This window comes from Oncorhynchus mykiss, chromosome 22 (genome assembly GCF_013265735.2).
Source record: "Oncorhynchus mykiss isolate Arlee chromosome 22, USDA_OmykA_1.1, whole genome shotgun sequence".
NCBI classification, from domain to species: Eukaryota; Metazoa; Chordata; class Actinopteri; order Salmoniformes; family Salmonidae; genus Oncorhynchus; species Oncorhynchus mykiss.
Window position 1 is genome coordinate 42,511,741 of NC_048586.1, and position 17,347 is coordinate 42,529,087.

Sequence of the window (17,347 nt, forward strand, 5' to 3'; positions counted from 1 at the left end):
CCTTTGTTATTGCTCCTTTAAGTCAGTTTGATCAAACCTTGCCCCCGAATCGATCCCAGGGTTTTGGACTACATAACTCCCATGATGAATGTGTTTCTGCTCGGTCCACAGCCTTAACAGTCAACGGCAGTCCTTCACAGACAACATTTTGGATAGTCAATGCCCTACCCCTTCTTCTCCTCCCTCTTCCTGTCTCCTCCCTCTAGCCTACCCTGGCCTAAATGAAACTTGGGAATCATTTGCTTGTTGCTGGGAGGGGCCTCTCGGTCCATTGGTTGAGCAGAAGAGATCATTGGTTAGGGGATTGAGTTTACAGGCACTGGGGGGAAAAAGTACAGTTCACATGCTGCACAGCACACCCGGTTTTCAGGGCGAGATTTAAAAAAAGGAGTGTTGTCTACAGACAGTATTTGAGTGAACGGTATAAGGTGAAAGATTGGTGAAGAGGGAGGACTGACTGACTTTAAATATTATGTTGCTCTGTTCTGAATAACAGTTTCTTCTTGGAGAGTGGAGTTAGAGAGTGTAGGCAGGAATTCTTGGAAACGTGGTGCTGTGCAGCTCTGGAAATTTGGTGAGTGCATGCTCCTTTTAAGGTCCTTTGTGAAAACCACTTCTAAAGTATGTTTTATTTTCTTCTCAGCGTTGTCTTAGTGCTGTTAGAGGATCATGTGGACAGGGGCCGAGTGAGAACGGTCTGAGACAGCTCTTGACAGATGTCATAATAAAAGAGCCGGTGAAAGCAGAGATATACTATACGGTGACATCATAGCTATTATTGAAGGAGGAAATGATGAGGCAACTTGTTGATTGGTTGTTTACTCACACAAGCTGCCATTTCCATTTGGAGGTTTGTGACATCCACAAGACTCTTTTCTCACCTCAACATCGGTCAAAGTGTGCCTGTGTCTCCTCACATAATACACTTATGTTAAGTTATAATGGAGGCAGGCAGTGGTGTGTACAATAACCTACATAGGTCTATGCATCTATGATGCAGTAGTCTGCGTTTTTATGAAAACGAAAGTCAAACTGCCCTTTCAGCCCATGTGACAGTGCAGCTGGGTTTGACATCTGGTCCTCGTAGTGGCACCCAGTCAGCCGTTAGACACCAGACACTGAAAACGTTGTTCAAAATTACTTCTGTGGTAAATTAAGTTCAGAATTAATGCTTGGATTCTACAAGAGACCCTGGAGTCAAAACATTTTGATTGTTTACTAACGTTGGTTGGGTACTGCAAGACTCTCCAAGACACAGAAGTTCTGAGATAAAATGATCCAGGACATTCGGTCCCAATCAAGTTGATTACTGTTCCTGACATTTTCTGTGTAACCATGGTGATGTCAGAGCATCACACCTGCCGTGCGTGCTGAACCTAATGTTCTGTAGTCGCATCCGCTCTTACTTTCAAAGCACAAAGGCCAAAATATTAGACCGTTAGACACATTCATTATTCCTTTGAACAGAGGAAGCTTGATCACACAGAAGATCGTCTATTGTGACATAAGAGAGGCTGACTGAGTAACATAGGAAGAGCAGTAGACAGGACAGACAAGACAGACAGGAGAGACGGCAGACAGGACAGACAGGGGAGACGGCAGGCAGGACAGACAGGGGAGACGGCAGACAGGACAGACAGGGGAGACGGCAGACAGGACAGACAGGGGAGACGGCAGACAGGACAGACAGGAGAGACGGCAGACAGGACAGACAGGAGAGACGGCAGACAGGACAGACAGGAGAGACGGCAGATAGGACAGACAGGAGAGACGGCAGACAGGACAGACAGGAGAGACGGCAGACAGGACATACAGGGGAGACAGCAGACAGGGGAGACAGGGGAGACGGCAGACAGGACAGACAGGGGAGACGGCAGACAGGACAGACAGGAGAGACGGCAGACAGAACAGACAGGGGAGATGGCAGACAGGACAGAAAGGGGAGACAACAGACAAGGGGGAACGGCAGACAGGACAGACAGGGGAGACGGCAGACAGGACAGATAGGGGAGACGGCAGACAGGACAGACAGGGGAGACGGCAGACAGGACAGACAGGGGAGACGGCAGACAGCGGAGACGGCAGACAGGACAGACAGGAGGGACGGCAGACAGGACAGACAGGAGAGACGGCAGACAGGGGAGACGGCAGACAGGACAGACAGGGGAGACGGCAGACAGGACAGACAGGAGAGACGGCAGACAGGACAGACGGCAGACAGGACCTACAGGAGAGACCGCAGACAGGACAGACAGGGGAGACGGTAGACGGTAGACAGGGGAGACGGCAGACAGTGGAGACGTCAGACAGGGGAGACGGCAGACAGGACAGACAGGGGAGACGGCAGACACGACAGACAGGAGAGATGGCAGACAGGACAGACAGGGGAGACGGGGGAGACGGCAGACAGGACAAACAGGAGGGACGACAGACAGGACAGACAGGAGAGACGGCAGACAGGACAGACAGGGGAGACGACAGACAGGACAAACAGGGGAGACGGGGGAGACGGCAGACAGGACAAACAGGAGAGACGACAGACAGGACAGACAGGAGAGACGATAGACAGGACAGACAGGAGAGACGACACACAGGACAGACAGTGGAGACGGCAGACAGGGGAGACGGCAGACAGGACAGATAGGGGTGAGGGGGGTAAGTGGAGAGTTATTCAGCTCACAAGAGTAAACTGTATATCTGACTGTTTGACTGTGATAAGACTGGGCTCCATGCTTCCTCAAAGCTGCACTTCCTCTGTTTGTTAGAAAGGTGTTGGGTCAGCAGCAGGCTGCAGATACAGGGAAGCAGAGGGAGGGAGGATTATGGACTACGTCCAAGGGAATGGAATAGGATAGGTAGCCTCAGATTCTTGGTGAGCCACGACCCACTGTGATTTGATTGACAGTTTGGAGTGAGATACTTGCAAAACTTCTTAGATATTGTCTGTTTAGAAATGAGAGGTGTGATCTGTTATTGATATACCTAAGTCTGGGACAGAACAGCATGATCTAGTGAGTGCAACAGCGCAACAGTCCATGGTGTGTGTGTGTGTGTGTGTGTGTGTGTGTGTGTGTGTGTGTGTGTGTGTGTGTGTGTGTGTATATGTTCAGTAGAAGTTTATTTCACCTATACCAAACAGGCTAAGAGGGATTGAGAGATTAATATACTATTTCCTCCATTCTTATAGAGATTTGATACAGAGAACCGATCAACACTCCTCCTTCAGGATCCCCCTTTACCCTCCAAATTCCGTCTCTCTATTGCTCTCTCTCTCTTTCTCCTTCTCTTCCTCTCCCTGTCAGCTGTCCCGCTCAATCCCCCTCTCCTGAAGTCCTGCCTGACACCCGCTCTGCTGGACATGGAGAACTCCACGGCTGTGGCCTTTAACGCGACCCCGGACCAAGCGAAACCAGAAGCCATGACACAACTCATGCCAACCAGTGAGTATTCTTCCACGGTCAGGTCTGGTACCGTTGAACCACCACACACCACACCACTCTTTACCTGTCTGAGCTGCCTGGTGGCCTGGGTCTTGCAGATCAGAATAATCCCTAAGCATGCGTGACATTCCTCAATGACCGACTGCTGTGTCATCTTCTGCCCCTGCACTGTAAAACAGAAAGGAGAAGAGTTTTGGAGTAGAAGTACTGAAACAGACTCGCTGTACTGTCACTCCTGACAACCCCCATACTCCACATTGTAAAGCACATGACCACTGACCTTGTTGACCCCTGAGAGAGAAAACTCCTGAAGCATAACACGTATCCAACACGTGGTGGTCCAAGAGGCATGTTGAGTGCTGCTCGTATAACTGGGAGGTCAGGAGTGTTGCAATCAAGGAAGAAAAAGAAAATGAACGACAGCAAGCAGCTGTTTTATTTTACTCCGTCTTGCATTGTTCAGTTGAATTTGACAGGGGGTTTTTTTTGTTCATTTTTTTTTTACTCCACCCATGTGTTTCCTGTCAAGAGTTGCCTTGTAAAGTGGCCAAACATTGACAGAGCAGGAAAAAGAATGATACAATTGTTAAACTGAATTAATCATTGAATATGCTTTGACAGACAGGTTGCCACCTGCTATCAGACCAAATAGATGCTGGAAGTGTATGGTTATGTATAGAAAAATACCTGAGGCACACAAATATGGGGGGAAAGGAGGTAGATGCTTGTCTGTTAGAAATGCTTTCACTTTTCAAAGTCAGGGGAGACTCCAGCTATGCTGTCCCTTGTGCATTCTACTGTTGTCTCCTCGGGTGTCGGGGAGAAGGAGCAGCCAGGCGATATGACAGGTGTGAATATAGACCTTCTCAGATCCCCGGGCCCTGGCCTGACAGTAAGGGACCCATTGCCAGAGAGGCAACTAGAAACCTGCAGGATAAAAACAGCTCTCACAACCAGGCACTTTAACACTGCTGTTTAATGGGACTTTTATCTCTGATTTAACAAGGCGCAATCGCATCATGAGAAAAAATGTACACTCTCATTAGCGATGTAATGACAAACAAACAGTTAATCTGACTAGATATGAGAAGCAAAGCAAATTTCTCAGGCTTGTGCCCTAGCATCCCTGGTTGAAAATGTAGTAGCCAGTTACCGTGTATATCCATCTCTGTGGGTTTCAGGATAAATGGTGGAACCACAAAGGGAGGCTTTGATTGGCATGTGGAGAACACTACCGTCTGCCATTGGCTTTAGTTAGTGTCTCTCCAGCCAGTGCTTAGATCCCGTTTTCTCTCCATACATCGTACTCTCAAACATTTAAGGTAATAAAGTAATAGCAAGTCTTATCACACAATACACCTGTAGGCTACACAATGACAGAGGCAGCTATAGGCCAAGGAGAGAGGGAAGCAAGCGCCTTTAGAGTTTATAAATCTGTCTTTCAGGACCTGACTGTTCCTATTTTCTGTTGATGCATTTTTTTAAACTTCATTTTGGTAACAGAGGAGCGACAGCAGCAAATATAATGGGCTTCCGCTACATTACATGATTTACCTGTGCACAACTTATTATTTATCCTCGTAACAGATTCATTTTACTCAGCACACCCCACCCCCCCCCAAAAAAAAAAAAATCTGTAAAATAATATTTGAGGGCTTTAAGATTTAATTTGATATTGTGCAGTAACTACTGACAGGAAGTCAGTGCAGTAACTACTGACAGGAAGTCAGTGCAGTAACTACTGACAGGAAGTCAGTGCAGTAACTACTGACAGGAAGTCAGTGCAGTAACTACTGACAGGAAGTCAGTGCAGTAACTACTGACAGGAAGTCAGTGCAGTAACTACTGACAGAAAGTCAGTACAGTAACTACTGACAGGAAGTTGAAGCAAAAGAAGTCCGGTTATTTCAAAATCCACGGGAAAAAGACCCAACTTTAGAGACTCACTTGTCACTTTTGAGTGAGGATGTGAAATGATCATGATTAAGCGAGCATAAAATGTGCCATCAAGCTTGGCTGCTGATGTTCCTAAAGTGCTATGGGGCAAATTTTAATGTTAATTGACAATTACATGCCACCATGCCTACAGGTTGAATCATTCCCTACCTATAGCACAGGGTAACGTTTGTGAACCTCAAATTAAGTAGATGTGTGTGGCAGTCATAACATTGCATTGGAGTCATCCTTGTGTCGTGATGTGATGTATCCTTCACCTGCAATATGACCTTGTAGGGACATCTTGTTGCTGAGGTCAAATAAACAACTAGGAGAGTGAAGCATTCTGTTGTTTTTTACGTAAGGCTTTGAGTTTATAACTCCCTGACTGCACACACAACCCTGAATACAAGGTTGATTTAACCACACACGAAGGTGTATGTACGTTTGATCGTCTATATGTATGCAGGACTGTTAACAATCCATTTGCTCAACAAGCACCAATTGTGGGCCAGGCCACATTGAATAGGTGTTGAAGAATAATGATCTGTTTTGCAACCAGCTGGTAGTAGTTGTACAAAAGCAGTGTCTGTGAAGCAGCCAGTGCCTGATGTTTTTTGTTTGCAGAAACGGCTCTGCTGGCTGTCAGTCAGCTGGTCCGGTGGCTGTCAGTCAGCTGGTCTGGTGGCTCTCAGTACTCACTAGCCTACTATAGAAAAGAGGCCCTCTATGTGTGTTATTGGTGCACGTAGGTACTGTACCATGCTAACTTTTTGCAACAAAGAACAGACATGGAAACATTAAATCAAATAAAATGTTATTTGTCACATGCCCCAAATACATCAGTGAAATGTTTACTTACAATCCCTTAACCAACAATGCAGTTCAAGAATTCAAGAATTATAATTACTAAATATACTAGTGAAAAATAAAAAGTAAAAAAGTAGCACAGTAAAGTAATAGAGGCTATATACAGGGGGTACCGGTACAGAGTCAATGTGCGGGTGTACAGGTTAAAGAAGGTAATTTGTACATGTAGGTAGGGGTAAAGTGACTATGCATAGTAAAGCGAATATTCATGTCAGTGTAAATAGTCCGGGCGGCCCTTTAATGTTTCAGCAGTCTTGTGGCTTGGGGGTAGAAGCTGTCAAGGAGCCTTTTGGACCTAAACTTGTCTGGCGATCCAGTTCTGCTTGGCGTGCTGTAGTAGAGAGAACAGTCTATGACTTGGGTGACTGGAGTCTTTGACAATTTTCTGGGTCTTCCTCTGACACCGCCTGGTATATAGGTCCTGGATGGCAGGAAGCTTGGACCCAGTGATGTACTGGGCCGTACTCACTACCCTCTGTAGCTCCTTACGGTCAGACGCCGAGCAGTTGCCATACCAGGCTGTGATGCAACCCGTCAGGATGCTCTCGGCGGTGCAGCTGTGGAACTTTTTGAGGATCTGGGGACCCATGACAAATCTTTTCAGTCTCCTGAGGGGGAAAAGGTGTTGTCATGCCCTCTTCACAACTGTCTTGGTGTGTTTGAACCATAATAGTTTGTTGGTGGTGTGGACACCAAGGAACTTGAAACTCTCGACCCACTTCACTACAGCCCCATCGATGTGAATGGGGGCATGTTTGGCCCTCCTTCTCCTGTAGTCTACGATCATCTCCTTTGTCTTGCTCATGTTGAGGGAGAGGTTGATGTCCTGGCACCACACTGCCAGGTCTCTGATCTCCACCCTATAGGCTGTCTCATAGTTGTCTGTGATCAGGCCTACCACTGTTGTGTCATTAACAAACTTAAAGAGGGTGTTGGAGTTGTGCTTGTGCTTTACAGGAGGGGACTAAGCACGCACCAAGGGTGCCCTTGTTCAGGATCAGCGTGGCAGATGTGTTGTTACCTACACTTACCACCTGGGGGTGGTCCATCAGGAAGTCCAGGATCCATTTGCAGAGGGAGGTGTTTAGTCCAAGGATCCTTAGCTTAGTGATGATTTTTGTGTTAAACGCTGAGCTCAATGAAAAGCATTCTCACATAGGTGTTCCTTTTGTCCAGGTGGAAAAGGGCAGTGTGGAGTGCGATTGAGAAAGCATCATCTGTGGAGGTATGCAAATGTGTGTGGGTCTAGGGTTTCCGAGATGGTTTTGGTGTGAGCTATGACCAGACTTTCAAAGCCCTTCATGGCTACCAACGTGAGTGCTACGGGGTGGTAGCGATTAAGGCAAGTTACCTTTGTTTTCTTTGGCACAGGGACTATGATGGTCTAATTGAAACCTGTAGGCATTACTGACTCGGTCAGGGAGAGGTTGAAAATGTCAGTGAATATACTTACCAGTTGGTCTGTGCATGTTGAGTACACGTCCTGGTAATCCATCTGTCCCCGTAGCAGCAACATTACGTACAAAATAAGTTAATAAAATGTGAAAAAACACAGTTGGTTTGGAGGCCCTAAAACGGCAGCCATCATTTTCCCCAGACGTGGAGATAGTGCTATACCCCCGAACACTAACCCCGCACACTAACCCCTGTTGTAGTTCAGAGACCTTTATGTAGCATCTCAGACAGAATAAGGAAAGGACACAGAAAAAATGGAGACTCTCCATTTTTAGCATGAAAGCATGCGTCTCAAAGGAGCTGAGAGATGACAGCAGAGCGGACCTTGAATTGTTTGGGCTGCTGGAGCAGTGTGTTCAGCCGTGGCGCTAGCGAGGGAGATTTTCCCCCTTCCTCTACTTTGACCTTCAGGGTTTTTACTGTAGAAAAACCTAAGTTCCAAAGGCTGGGCCTAATATAGTTTAAGAGGTCATACAATAAGGTTTGTAGTGAATCATATGTTGATGACGTAAAGAATATTTGCTTGTCTGTAATGAGGAGCAACCAGACGCTGCACTTGACACATCTAGGAAATTGCTTATTCCAGTTACTAATAAGCATTGTAGCAAGATCAAAGGTGTGGGGTTACACATCACCAAGTTCAATAACAACAATAGGCACCAGTAGCACAAATAGGATGCAAAGGGGAAGTTTATTAGGTATGTTCATACATGGGGAAAGAAGGGGGAATTCACCAATCACCTCACAGTCCACAAGCCGTTCTCTTTGTCTGTGCCATTTTCCAGGGGTAATCTTCACACTCGGGTCCAACAGTCCAGGTCACAACGGGCAATCACACAGATTTCACTCTCTTTTCTCTCACTCTTCATATCGCTCTTGTTTCTCTCACGCTTCACACCGCTCTTGTTTCTCTCACTCAACACACCGCTCTTGTTTCTCTCACTCTTCACACCGCTCTTGTTTCTCACTCTTCATACCGCTCTTGTTTCTATCACTCAACACACCGCTCTTGTTTCTCTCACTCTTCACACCGCTCTTGTTTCTCACTCTTCATACCGCTCTTGTTTCTATCACTCAACACACCGCTCTTGTTTCTCTCACTCAACACACCGCTCTTGTTTCTCTCACTCGACACACCGCTCTTGTTTCTCTCACTCTTCATACCGCTCTTGTTTCTCTCACTCTTCATACCGCTCTTGTTTCTCTCACCACCTCTGCCCCTTTATGCAGGCTGCTTCTTCCTTTATCCCCAAGCACTCCCTGGCTTAATTAATGACTCACAGCCTTTCCTCGATGGGACAGGAAATCCATATAAGGCCCGGGGGCGGAGCCAGCTACCTGCAAGATATCGCTTAATTACCACTCCCGTCACCTCTCCCTGCCGTCTGCCACAGCATGCACTAATTAAGAAAATGACTGTAAAAACGATAAAATCTAAATAAATCTCCTTGAGTAATTGAAGCATTTTATGGTAGAGAGGGATGAGACAAAAAGTATGACAAATAAGTCTGATAAAAATAAATAAATACAAATACAAAGCAAATAAATACAAATACTCTACTTTCAAAAGAAAAAAAGACAGGTGAAAAGAGGGAGAGAGAGAGTGAGAAAGGAGATGAGAGAGGGAGAGGGAGAAAGAGTGAGGGAGAGGAGAGAGAGAGAGAGTGAGAGAATTAGTCAGACAAAGATAGAGAATCAGAGAGTAACAGAGGGGAACAGTGCAAGCGAGGCTGAGAGAAAGCAGTGTTGTAAAGTACTTAAGGGGGTATCTGTACTTTAATTTACTTATCATATTTTTGACAACTTTTACTTTTACTTCACTACATTCCAAGAGGAAATAATCTACTTTTTACTCCACACATTTCCCTGACACCCAAAAGTACTCCTTACATTTTGAATACTTAGCAAGACAGGAAAAATGTCCAGTTTACGCACTTTTGAAGAGAACACGTGGTCATCCCTACTGCCTCTGATCTGGCTGACTCACTAAACTCAAATGCATAATTTGTAAATGATGTCTGAGTGTTGGAGTGTGCCCCTGGCTATCCGTACATTTTTAAAACAAAATGGTGCTGTCTACGTTGCTTCATTTAAGGAATTTTAAGCGATTTATACTTCTACTTTTGCTTTTTCTTTTGAGTATGTTTTAACAATTATATTTACTTTTTATACTTGAGTATATTTCAAACCAAATACTTTTAGACTTTTACTCAAGTAGTTTTTTAACTTTCTATTAAGGTATCAATATTTTTACTCAGGTATCACAATTTGCTACTTTTTCCACTACCACGAGAGTGCTGCAGAGATATATAGTTGAAGTCAGAAGTTTACATACACTTAGGTTGGAGTTATTAAAACTCTTGTTTCAACCACTCCACAAATGTCTTGTTAAAACCTCTTTGGACGTGCCGCTAGTGCCCCAGCTCGACAACATCCGGTGAAATTACAGAGTGCAAAATTCAAAATACAAAAATCGTAATATTAAACATTCGTGAAAAAACAAATGTCTTACATTGTTTAAAAGCTGAACTTCGTGTTAATCAAACCACTTTGTCAGATTTCAAAAAGGCTTGAAGGTGAAAGCGATTATCTGAGGACAGGGCAACGCATACACCAGCATTAAAAACATTTTCCAAACCAGCAGAGGTGTCACAAAAATCAGAAATAGCGATAAAATAAATCACTTACCTTTGAAGATCTTCCTCTGTTTGCAATCCCAAGGGTCCCAGCTATACAACAAATGGTTGTTTTGTTCGATAAAGTCCTTCTTTATATCCCCAAAAAGTTTGTTTAGTTGGCGAGTTTGATTCAGTAATTCACCCGTTCCACTCGTTCAACATACAGACAAAGGAATCCCAAAAGTTACCAATAAACTTTGTTCAAACAAGTCAAATATCGTTACTAATCAATCCTCAGGTACCCTAATATGTAAATAAATGATAACATTTAAGACGGAATGTAGTATGTCTACTTTGTGCATGACACAAGTTATTTTTCCAACAATTGTTTACAGAGAGATGATTTCACTTATAATTCAATATATCACAATTCCAGTGGGTCAGAAGTTGACATACACTAAGTTGACTGTGCCTTTAACCAGCTTGGAAATGTCCAGAAAAGGATGTCATGGCTTTAGATGCTTCTGATAGGCTAATTGACATCCTTTGAGTCAATTGGAGGTGTACCTGTGGATGTATTTCAAGGCCTACCTTCAAACTCAGTGCCTCTTTGCTTGACATCATGGGAAAATCAAAAGAAATCAGCCAAGACCTCAGGAAACAGAATTGTAGACCTCCACAAGTCTGGTTCATCCTTGGGAGCAATTTCCAAACGGCTGAAGGTACCACGCTCATCTGTACAAACAATATTATGCAAGTATATACACCATCATACCGTCATACCGCTCAGGAAGGAGACGCATTCTGCCTCCTAGAGATGAACGTACTTTGGTGCGAAAAGTGCAAATCAATCCCAAAACAACAACAAAGGTCCTTGTGAAGATGCTTGAGGAAAACAGGTACAAAAATATCTATATCCACAGTAAAAATAATTCCTATATTGACATAACCTGAAAGGCTGCCCAGCAAGGAAGAAGCCACTGCTCCAAAACCGCCATAAAATAGCCAGACTACGGTTTGCAACTGCACATGGTGACAAAGATCCTACTTTTTGGAGAAGTGTCCTCTGGTCTGATGAAACAAAAATAGAACTGTTTGGCCATAATGAACAAAAGTGGGAGGCTTGCAAGCTGAAGAACACCATCCCAACCGTGAAGCACAGGGGTAGCTGCATCATGTTGTGGGGGTGCGTTGCTGCAGGAGGGACTGGTGCACTTCACAAAATAGATGGCATCATGAGGAGGGGGAAATGATGTGGATATATTGAAGCAACATCTCAAGACATCAGTCAGGAAGTTAAAGCTTGGTTGCAAATGGATCTTCCAAATGGACAGTGACCCCAAGCATGCTTCCAAAGTTGTGGCAAAATGTCTTAAGGACAACAAAGTCAAGGTTTTGGAGTGGCCATCACAAGCCCTGACCTCAATCCTATAGAAAATGTGTCGTCAGAACTTAATAAGCGTGTGCAAGCAAGGAGGCCTACCCACCTGACTCAGTTACACCAGCTCTGTAAGGAGGAATGGGCCAAAATTCACCCAACCTATTTTGGGAAGCTTGTGGAAGGTTACCCGAAACGTTTGACCCAAGTTAAACAATTTTAAAGGCAATACTACCAAATACTAATTGAGTGTATGTAAACTTCTGACCCACTGGGAATGTGATGCTGAAATAAATCATTCTCTCTACTATTATTCTGACATTTCACATTCTTAAAATAAAGTTGTGATCCTAACTGACCTAAGACACAGAATTTTTACTTGGATTAAATGTCAGGAATTGAACTGAGTTTAAATGTATTTGGCTGAGGTGTATGTAAACTTCCGACTTCAACTGTAGGTAACTGCCAAAATAAAGGAAACGTGAGTACATTTCGGATACACAGTGGTGTCCTATCCCTCCGATAGAGTTCCAGACATTTGTAGAATCTATGGCAAGGTTCATTGAAGCTGTTCTGATGGCTTGTGATGGTCCAACACCCTATTAAGACACTTTACTGTATTTTGGAGTTTCCTTTATTTAGCTGTAGATTGAGGCTTGGATGTATGGGGTAGTTGGAGAAATCAATAACATAATAAATGAATATAACTGGAGTAAAAGTAAACAGTAAATAACCCTTCCTATCTTCTTGGAGCAGGATGTTGGCTTTGGAACCGCAGGGGTTGGATGTATTTGTCCAAAAGGGAATTGAGGAGAGATGGGGGAGTTCTAACCCAGTGTCGCGAGACGGGAGAGTCCCAACAACAATCCCAGAGAGGCATCTCTGTAGTGTCTGTTTATCTTAGCCCCCCCAGAGTCTCCTCCCCCATCCCCCCCAATCCCATCAGCTCAATGCTCCTGAGATAACAGGACAGATGTGCTGCCCCCAGCAGCACCAACTACCTCACACTCTCCCTCTTTGCCTCACGCTGCTGCTAGCTTCACACCAGGGAGAACCAATCAGGGGCCTGGCAGGGAGGCTGGATGCTGGTCCTGGAGGATAGCTGTCCACTAAGTTTCCAATTCCCTTGGAGTGTCCGTCTGCCAGTTTCTGGAGACAGGAGAGGTGTTTAATTGATTCCAGCCATGGTAAAAAGAGACAACTGAGATGTTTATAGCACTCCCATGCAGTGTAAATCCCACTGCGAAGTGTCACTCACATCACTATCTAAACACAAACTAAATGTTATTAGTTATAACTAAAAGTTGGTTCAGATTTGAGTTACAAATACACACAAATACACACATATATATATATATATATATATATATATATATATATATATATATATGTAAATCCCAATCAAATGAAAAGGGTTCTCCACGGGTGCAGAGTTGAGAAACAGTTAAATAGGTCTAAACCATGGCAGCAAACTTTTAAGGCTTTTCTCTGAAAAAGCAAAAGCCTTTGCCAGGCACTGAACCTATCTGCCACGGTCTAGACAGTTCTGTTTATCTATTTATCTGTCTCAGTCTCTCTCTCTCTGATTCACTTGTCTGTCTGTTTGTGTCTACAACAGTTAGCCCGGCAGAGAACAAACCTCTTTACACATCCCCATAGGCGGTAAGGCAACGTGGAGCACGGGACAAGGCACCATCTGTCCCTAATCAGCTTCAACCATGCCTGAAGCAAGTCATCTGATCCTGTCATAAGATTTCATAGCCATTAAAAAACTGGCGCAGACCCTTCCCAATCCCCCTTTACCTGGTCCGCAACGGTACAACTGCTGCCTTTACACGACAAGGCAAGGAAGAACAGGAAACGGGAAAAGGGAAAGCAGTGTTCTACAGTTGCCAGTGCCATATGGTGGGAAGCGATAGAGTCTCCATTTTATATTCCAGCCAGATATGACCCTCCAAGGCAGCCAGTAAAGAGAGCGATGAGTTCTCTGCAAACCAGGAAGAAAGAGGAGAAAGACACAGGAAAGGGTGTGGACGTCCAGCGCCTTCAGAAAGGATTCACACGCCTCGACTTTTTCCACATTTTGTTGTGTTACAACCTGAATTTAAATGGATTTAAAATGGATTACATTTAGATTTTTGGTCACTGGCCAACACACAATACCCCATAATGTCAAAGTGGACTAATCTTTTTCAAAACGTTACAAATGAATTACCAATTAAAAGCTGAAATGTCTTGATTCAATAAGTATTCAACCACATTGTTATGGCAAGCCTAAATAAGTTCAGCAGTAAATATTTTCATAAACAAGTCACATTATTTTATTTTTTTATTTTATTTTTATTTCACCTTTATTTGACCAGGTAGACCAGTTGAGAACATAATTTACAACTGCAACCTGGCCTAGATAAAGCAAAGCAGTGTGACACAAACAACAATACAGAGTTACACAGAAACAGACGTACAGTCAATAACACAATAGAAAAATCTATGTACAGTGTGTGAAAATGTAGAAGAGTAGGGAGGTAAGGCAATAAATAGGCCATGGAGGTGAAATAATTACAATTTAGCATTAACACTGGAGTGATAGATGTGCAGAAGATCATGTGCAAGTAGAGATAATGGGGTGCAAAAGAGCAAGAGGATAAGTAACAATATGGGGATGAGGTAGTCTAGTGTGCTATTTACGATTGGCTGTTTACAGGTACAGTGATCGGTAAGCTGCTCTGACAGCTGATGCTTAAAGTTAGAGAGGGAGATATAAGACTCCAGCTTCAGTGATTTTTGCAATTCATTCCAGTCATTGGCAGCAGAGAACTGGAACGAAATTGGAAGCCAATTCTAGATTTATTTTTGGATTATTTATTTTTGGATTGGAGATGCTTAATGTGAGTCTCGAAGGAGAGTTTACAGTCTAACCAGACACCTAGGTATTTGTAGTTGTCCACATATTCTAAGTCAGAACTGTCCAGAGTAGTGATGCTAGTCGGGCGAGAGGGTGCAGGCAGCAATCGGTTGAAGAGCATGCGCTTAGTTTTACTTGCATTTAAAAGCAGTTGGAGGTCACGGAAGGATTGTTTTATGGCATTGAAGCTCGTTTAGAGGTTTGTTAGCACAGTGTCCAAAGAAGGGCCAGAAGTATGTCTGCTGTCGTCTGCATAGAGGTGGATCAGAGAATATCCAGCAGCAAGAGCGACATCGTTGATATATACAGAGAAAAGAGTCAGCCCGAGAATTGAACCCTGTAGCACCCCCATAGAGACTGCCAGAGGTCCAGACAACAGGCCTTCCAATTTGACACACTGAACTCTATCCCAAGTATACTCGCCAATGTCCAGTCTCTTGACAACAAGGTACATGAAACTCGAGCAAGGGTAGCCTTCCAGAGAGACATCAGAGATTGTAACATTCTTTGTTTCACGGAAACATGGCTCACTCGGGATACGTTTTCAGAGTCAGTACAGCCACCCGGATTCTTCACGCATCGTGCCTCCAGAAACAAACATCGTTCTGGTAAGAAGAAGGGTGGGGGTATAAGCCTTATGATTAACGAGTCGTGGTGAGATCATAACAACATACAGGAACTCAAGTCCTTTTGTTCACCTGACCTAGAATCCCCTACGATCAAATGCCAACCGCATTATCTACCAAGAGAATTCTCTTCGATTACTCCCCCCCCCCCCCCCCCCCAAGCAGATACCTCGACTGCCCTGAAAGAAACTGTAAACCACATATCCTGAAGCTGCATTTTTTGTAGTTGGAGATTTAAAGAAGGCTAATCTGAAAACAAGGCTCCCTTAATTTTATCAGCATTTCGAATGCGCGACCCGAGCTGGCAACACCCTGGATCATTGCTACTGTAATTTCCACGATGCATACAAAGCCCTCCCGCGCCCTCCTTTCGGACAAATCTGACCACGACTCCATTTTGTTACTCCCAGCCTATAGACAGAAACTTAAGCAGGAAACAACCATGCTCAGGTCTGTTCAATGCTAGTCCGACTAATCTGATTCGATGCTTCAAGATTGCTTTGAACTGGGATATGTTCCAGATAACATCGGACAATAACATTGATGTTTACGCTGATTCGGTGAGCGAGTTTATTAGCAAGTGCATCGGTGATGTGGTACCCACGGTGACCAATAAATCCTTCCCCAACCAGAAGCCTTGGATTGATTGCAGCATTTGCGCAAAACTGAAAGCGCGAACCACTGCTTTTAATCATGGGAAGGCGACCGGAAACATGACCGAATACAAACAGAGTAGCTATTCCCTCCACAAGGCAATCAAACAAGCTAAGCGTCAGTATAGAGACAACGACTCAGACACGAGACATATGTGGCAGGGTCTACAGTCAATCACGGACTACAAAAAGAAAACCAGCCCCATCGCCGACACCAATGTCTTGCTCCCAGACAAACTCAACAACTTCTTTGCTCGCTTGAGGACAATACAGTGCAACTGACAGGGCCCGGTACCAAAACTTGTGGGCTCTCCTTCACCGCTGCCGGCCCAGACGGCATCCCTAGCTGCGTCCTCAGGGCATGCGCAGACCAGCTGGCTGGTGTGTTTATGGACATATTGAATAACTCCCTATCCCAGTCTGCTGTTCCCGCATGCTTCAAGATGCCACCATTGTTCCTGTTCCCAGGAAAGCTAAGGTAACTGAGATAAATGACTATCGCCCCATAGCACTCACTTCCGTCATCATGAAGTGCTTTGAGAGACTAGTCAAGGATCATATCACCTCCACACTACCTGACACCCTAGACCCACTCCAATTTGCTTACCGCCCCAATAGGTCCACAGACGACGCAATCACAACCACACTGCACACTGCCCTAACCCACCTGGACAAGAGGAATACCTATGTACGAATGCTGTTCATCGATTAGAGCTCAGCATTTAACACCATAGTACCCTCCAAACTCGTCATCAAGCTCGAGACACTGGGTCTCGACCCCGCCCTGTGCAACTGGGTCCTGGACTTTCTGACGGGCCGCCCCCAGGTGGTGAGGGTAGGAGGAGGCTGAAGAAATGTGGCTTGTCACCAAAAACACTCACAAACTTTTACAGATGCACAATTTAGAGTACCCTGTCGGGCTGTATCACCGCCTGGTACGTCAACTGCTCCGTCCATAACCGTAAGGCTTTCCAGAGGGTAGTGAGGTCTGCACAACGCATCACCGGGGGCAAACTACCTGCCCCCCAGGACACCTACACCACCCGATGTCACAGGAAGGCCATCATCAAGGACAACAACCACCCGAGCCACTGGCTGTTCACCCCGCTATCATCCAGAAGGTGAGGTCAGTACAGGTGCATCAAAGCAGGGACCGAGAGACTGAAAAACAACTTCTATCTCAAAGCCATCAGACTGTTAAACAGCCATCACTAACATTGATTGGCTTCTGCCAACATACAGACTCAATCTCTAGCCACTTTAATAATTAATAATTGGATGTAATAAATGTATCACTAGTCACTTTTAAACAATGTCACTTTATATAATGTTTACATTATATAAATGTTAACATCTGCTAACCATGTGGGGTGGCAGGGTAGCCTAGTGGTTAGAGCGTTGGACTAGAAGGTTGCAAGTTCAAATCCCCGAGCTGACAAGGCACAAATCTGTCGTTCTGCCCCTGAA

General features: G+C 44.7%; 1 protein-coding gene across 2 annotated transcripts in view; it reads left to right on the plus strand.

Moving 5' to 3' along the window:
* Positions 1-232: 232 nt before the first annotated feature.
* Positions 233-17,347, plus strand: part of LOC110501894 (glycophorin-C) — a 38,998-nt gene continuing 21,883 nt past the window's right edge. Inside the window, exons 1-2 of one of the 2 annotated variants that reach the window (XM_021579751.2) lie at positions 233-574; positions 3,188-3,440. In XM_021579751.2, the coding sequence (XP_021435426.1) occupies positions 3,359-3,440 (82 nt within the window). In that variant the 5' untranslated portion in view covers positions 233-574; positions 3,188-3,358. The remainder of the gene's footprint in view (positions 575-3,187; positions 3,441-17,347) is intronic. The other variant, XM_021579752.2, reaches the window with a different exon arrangement.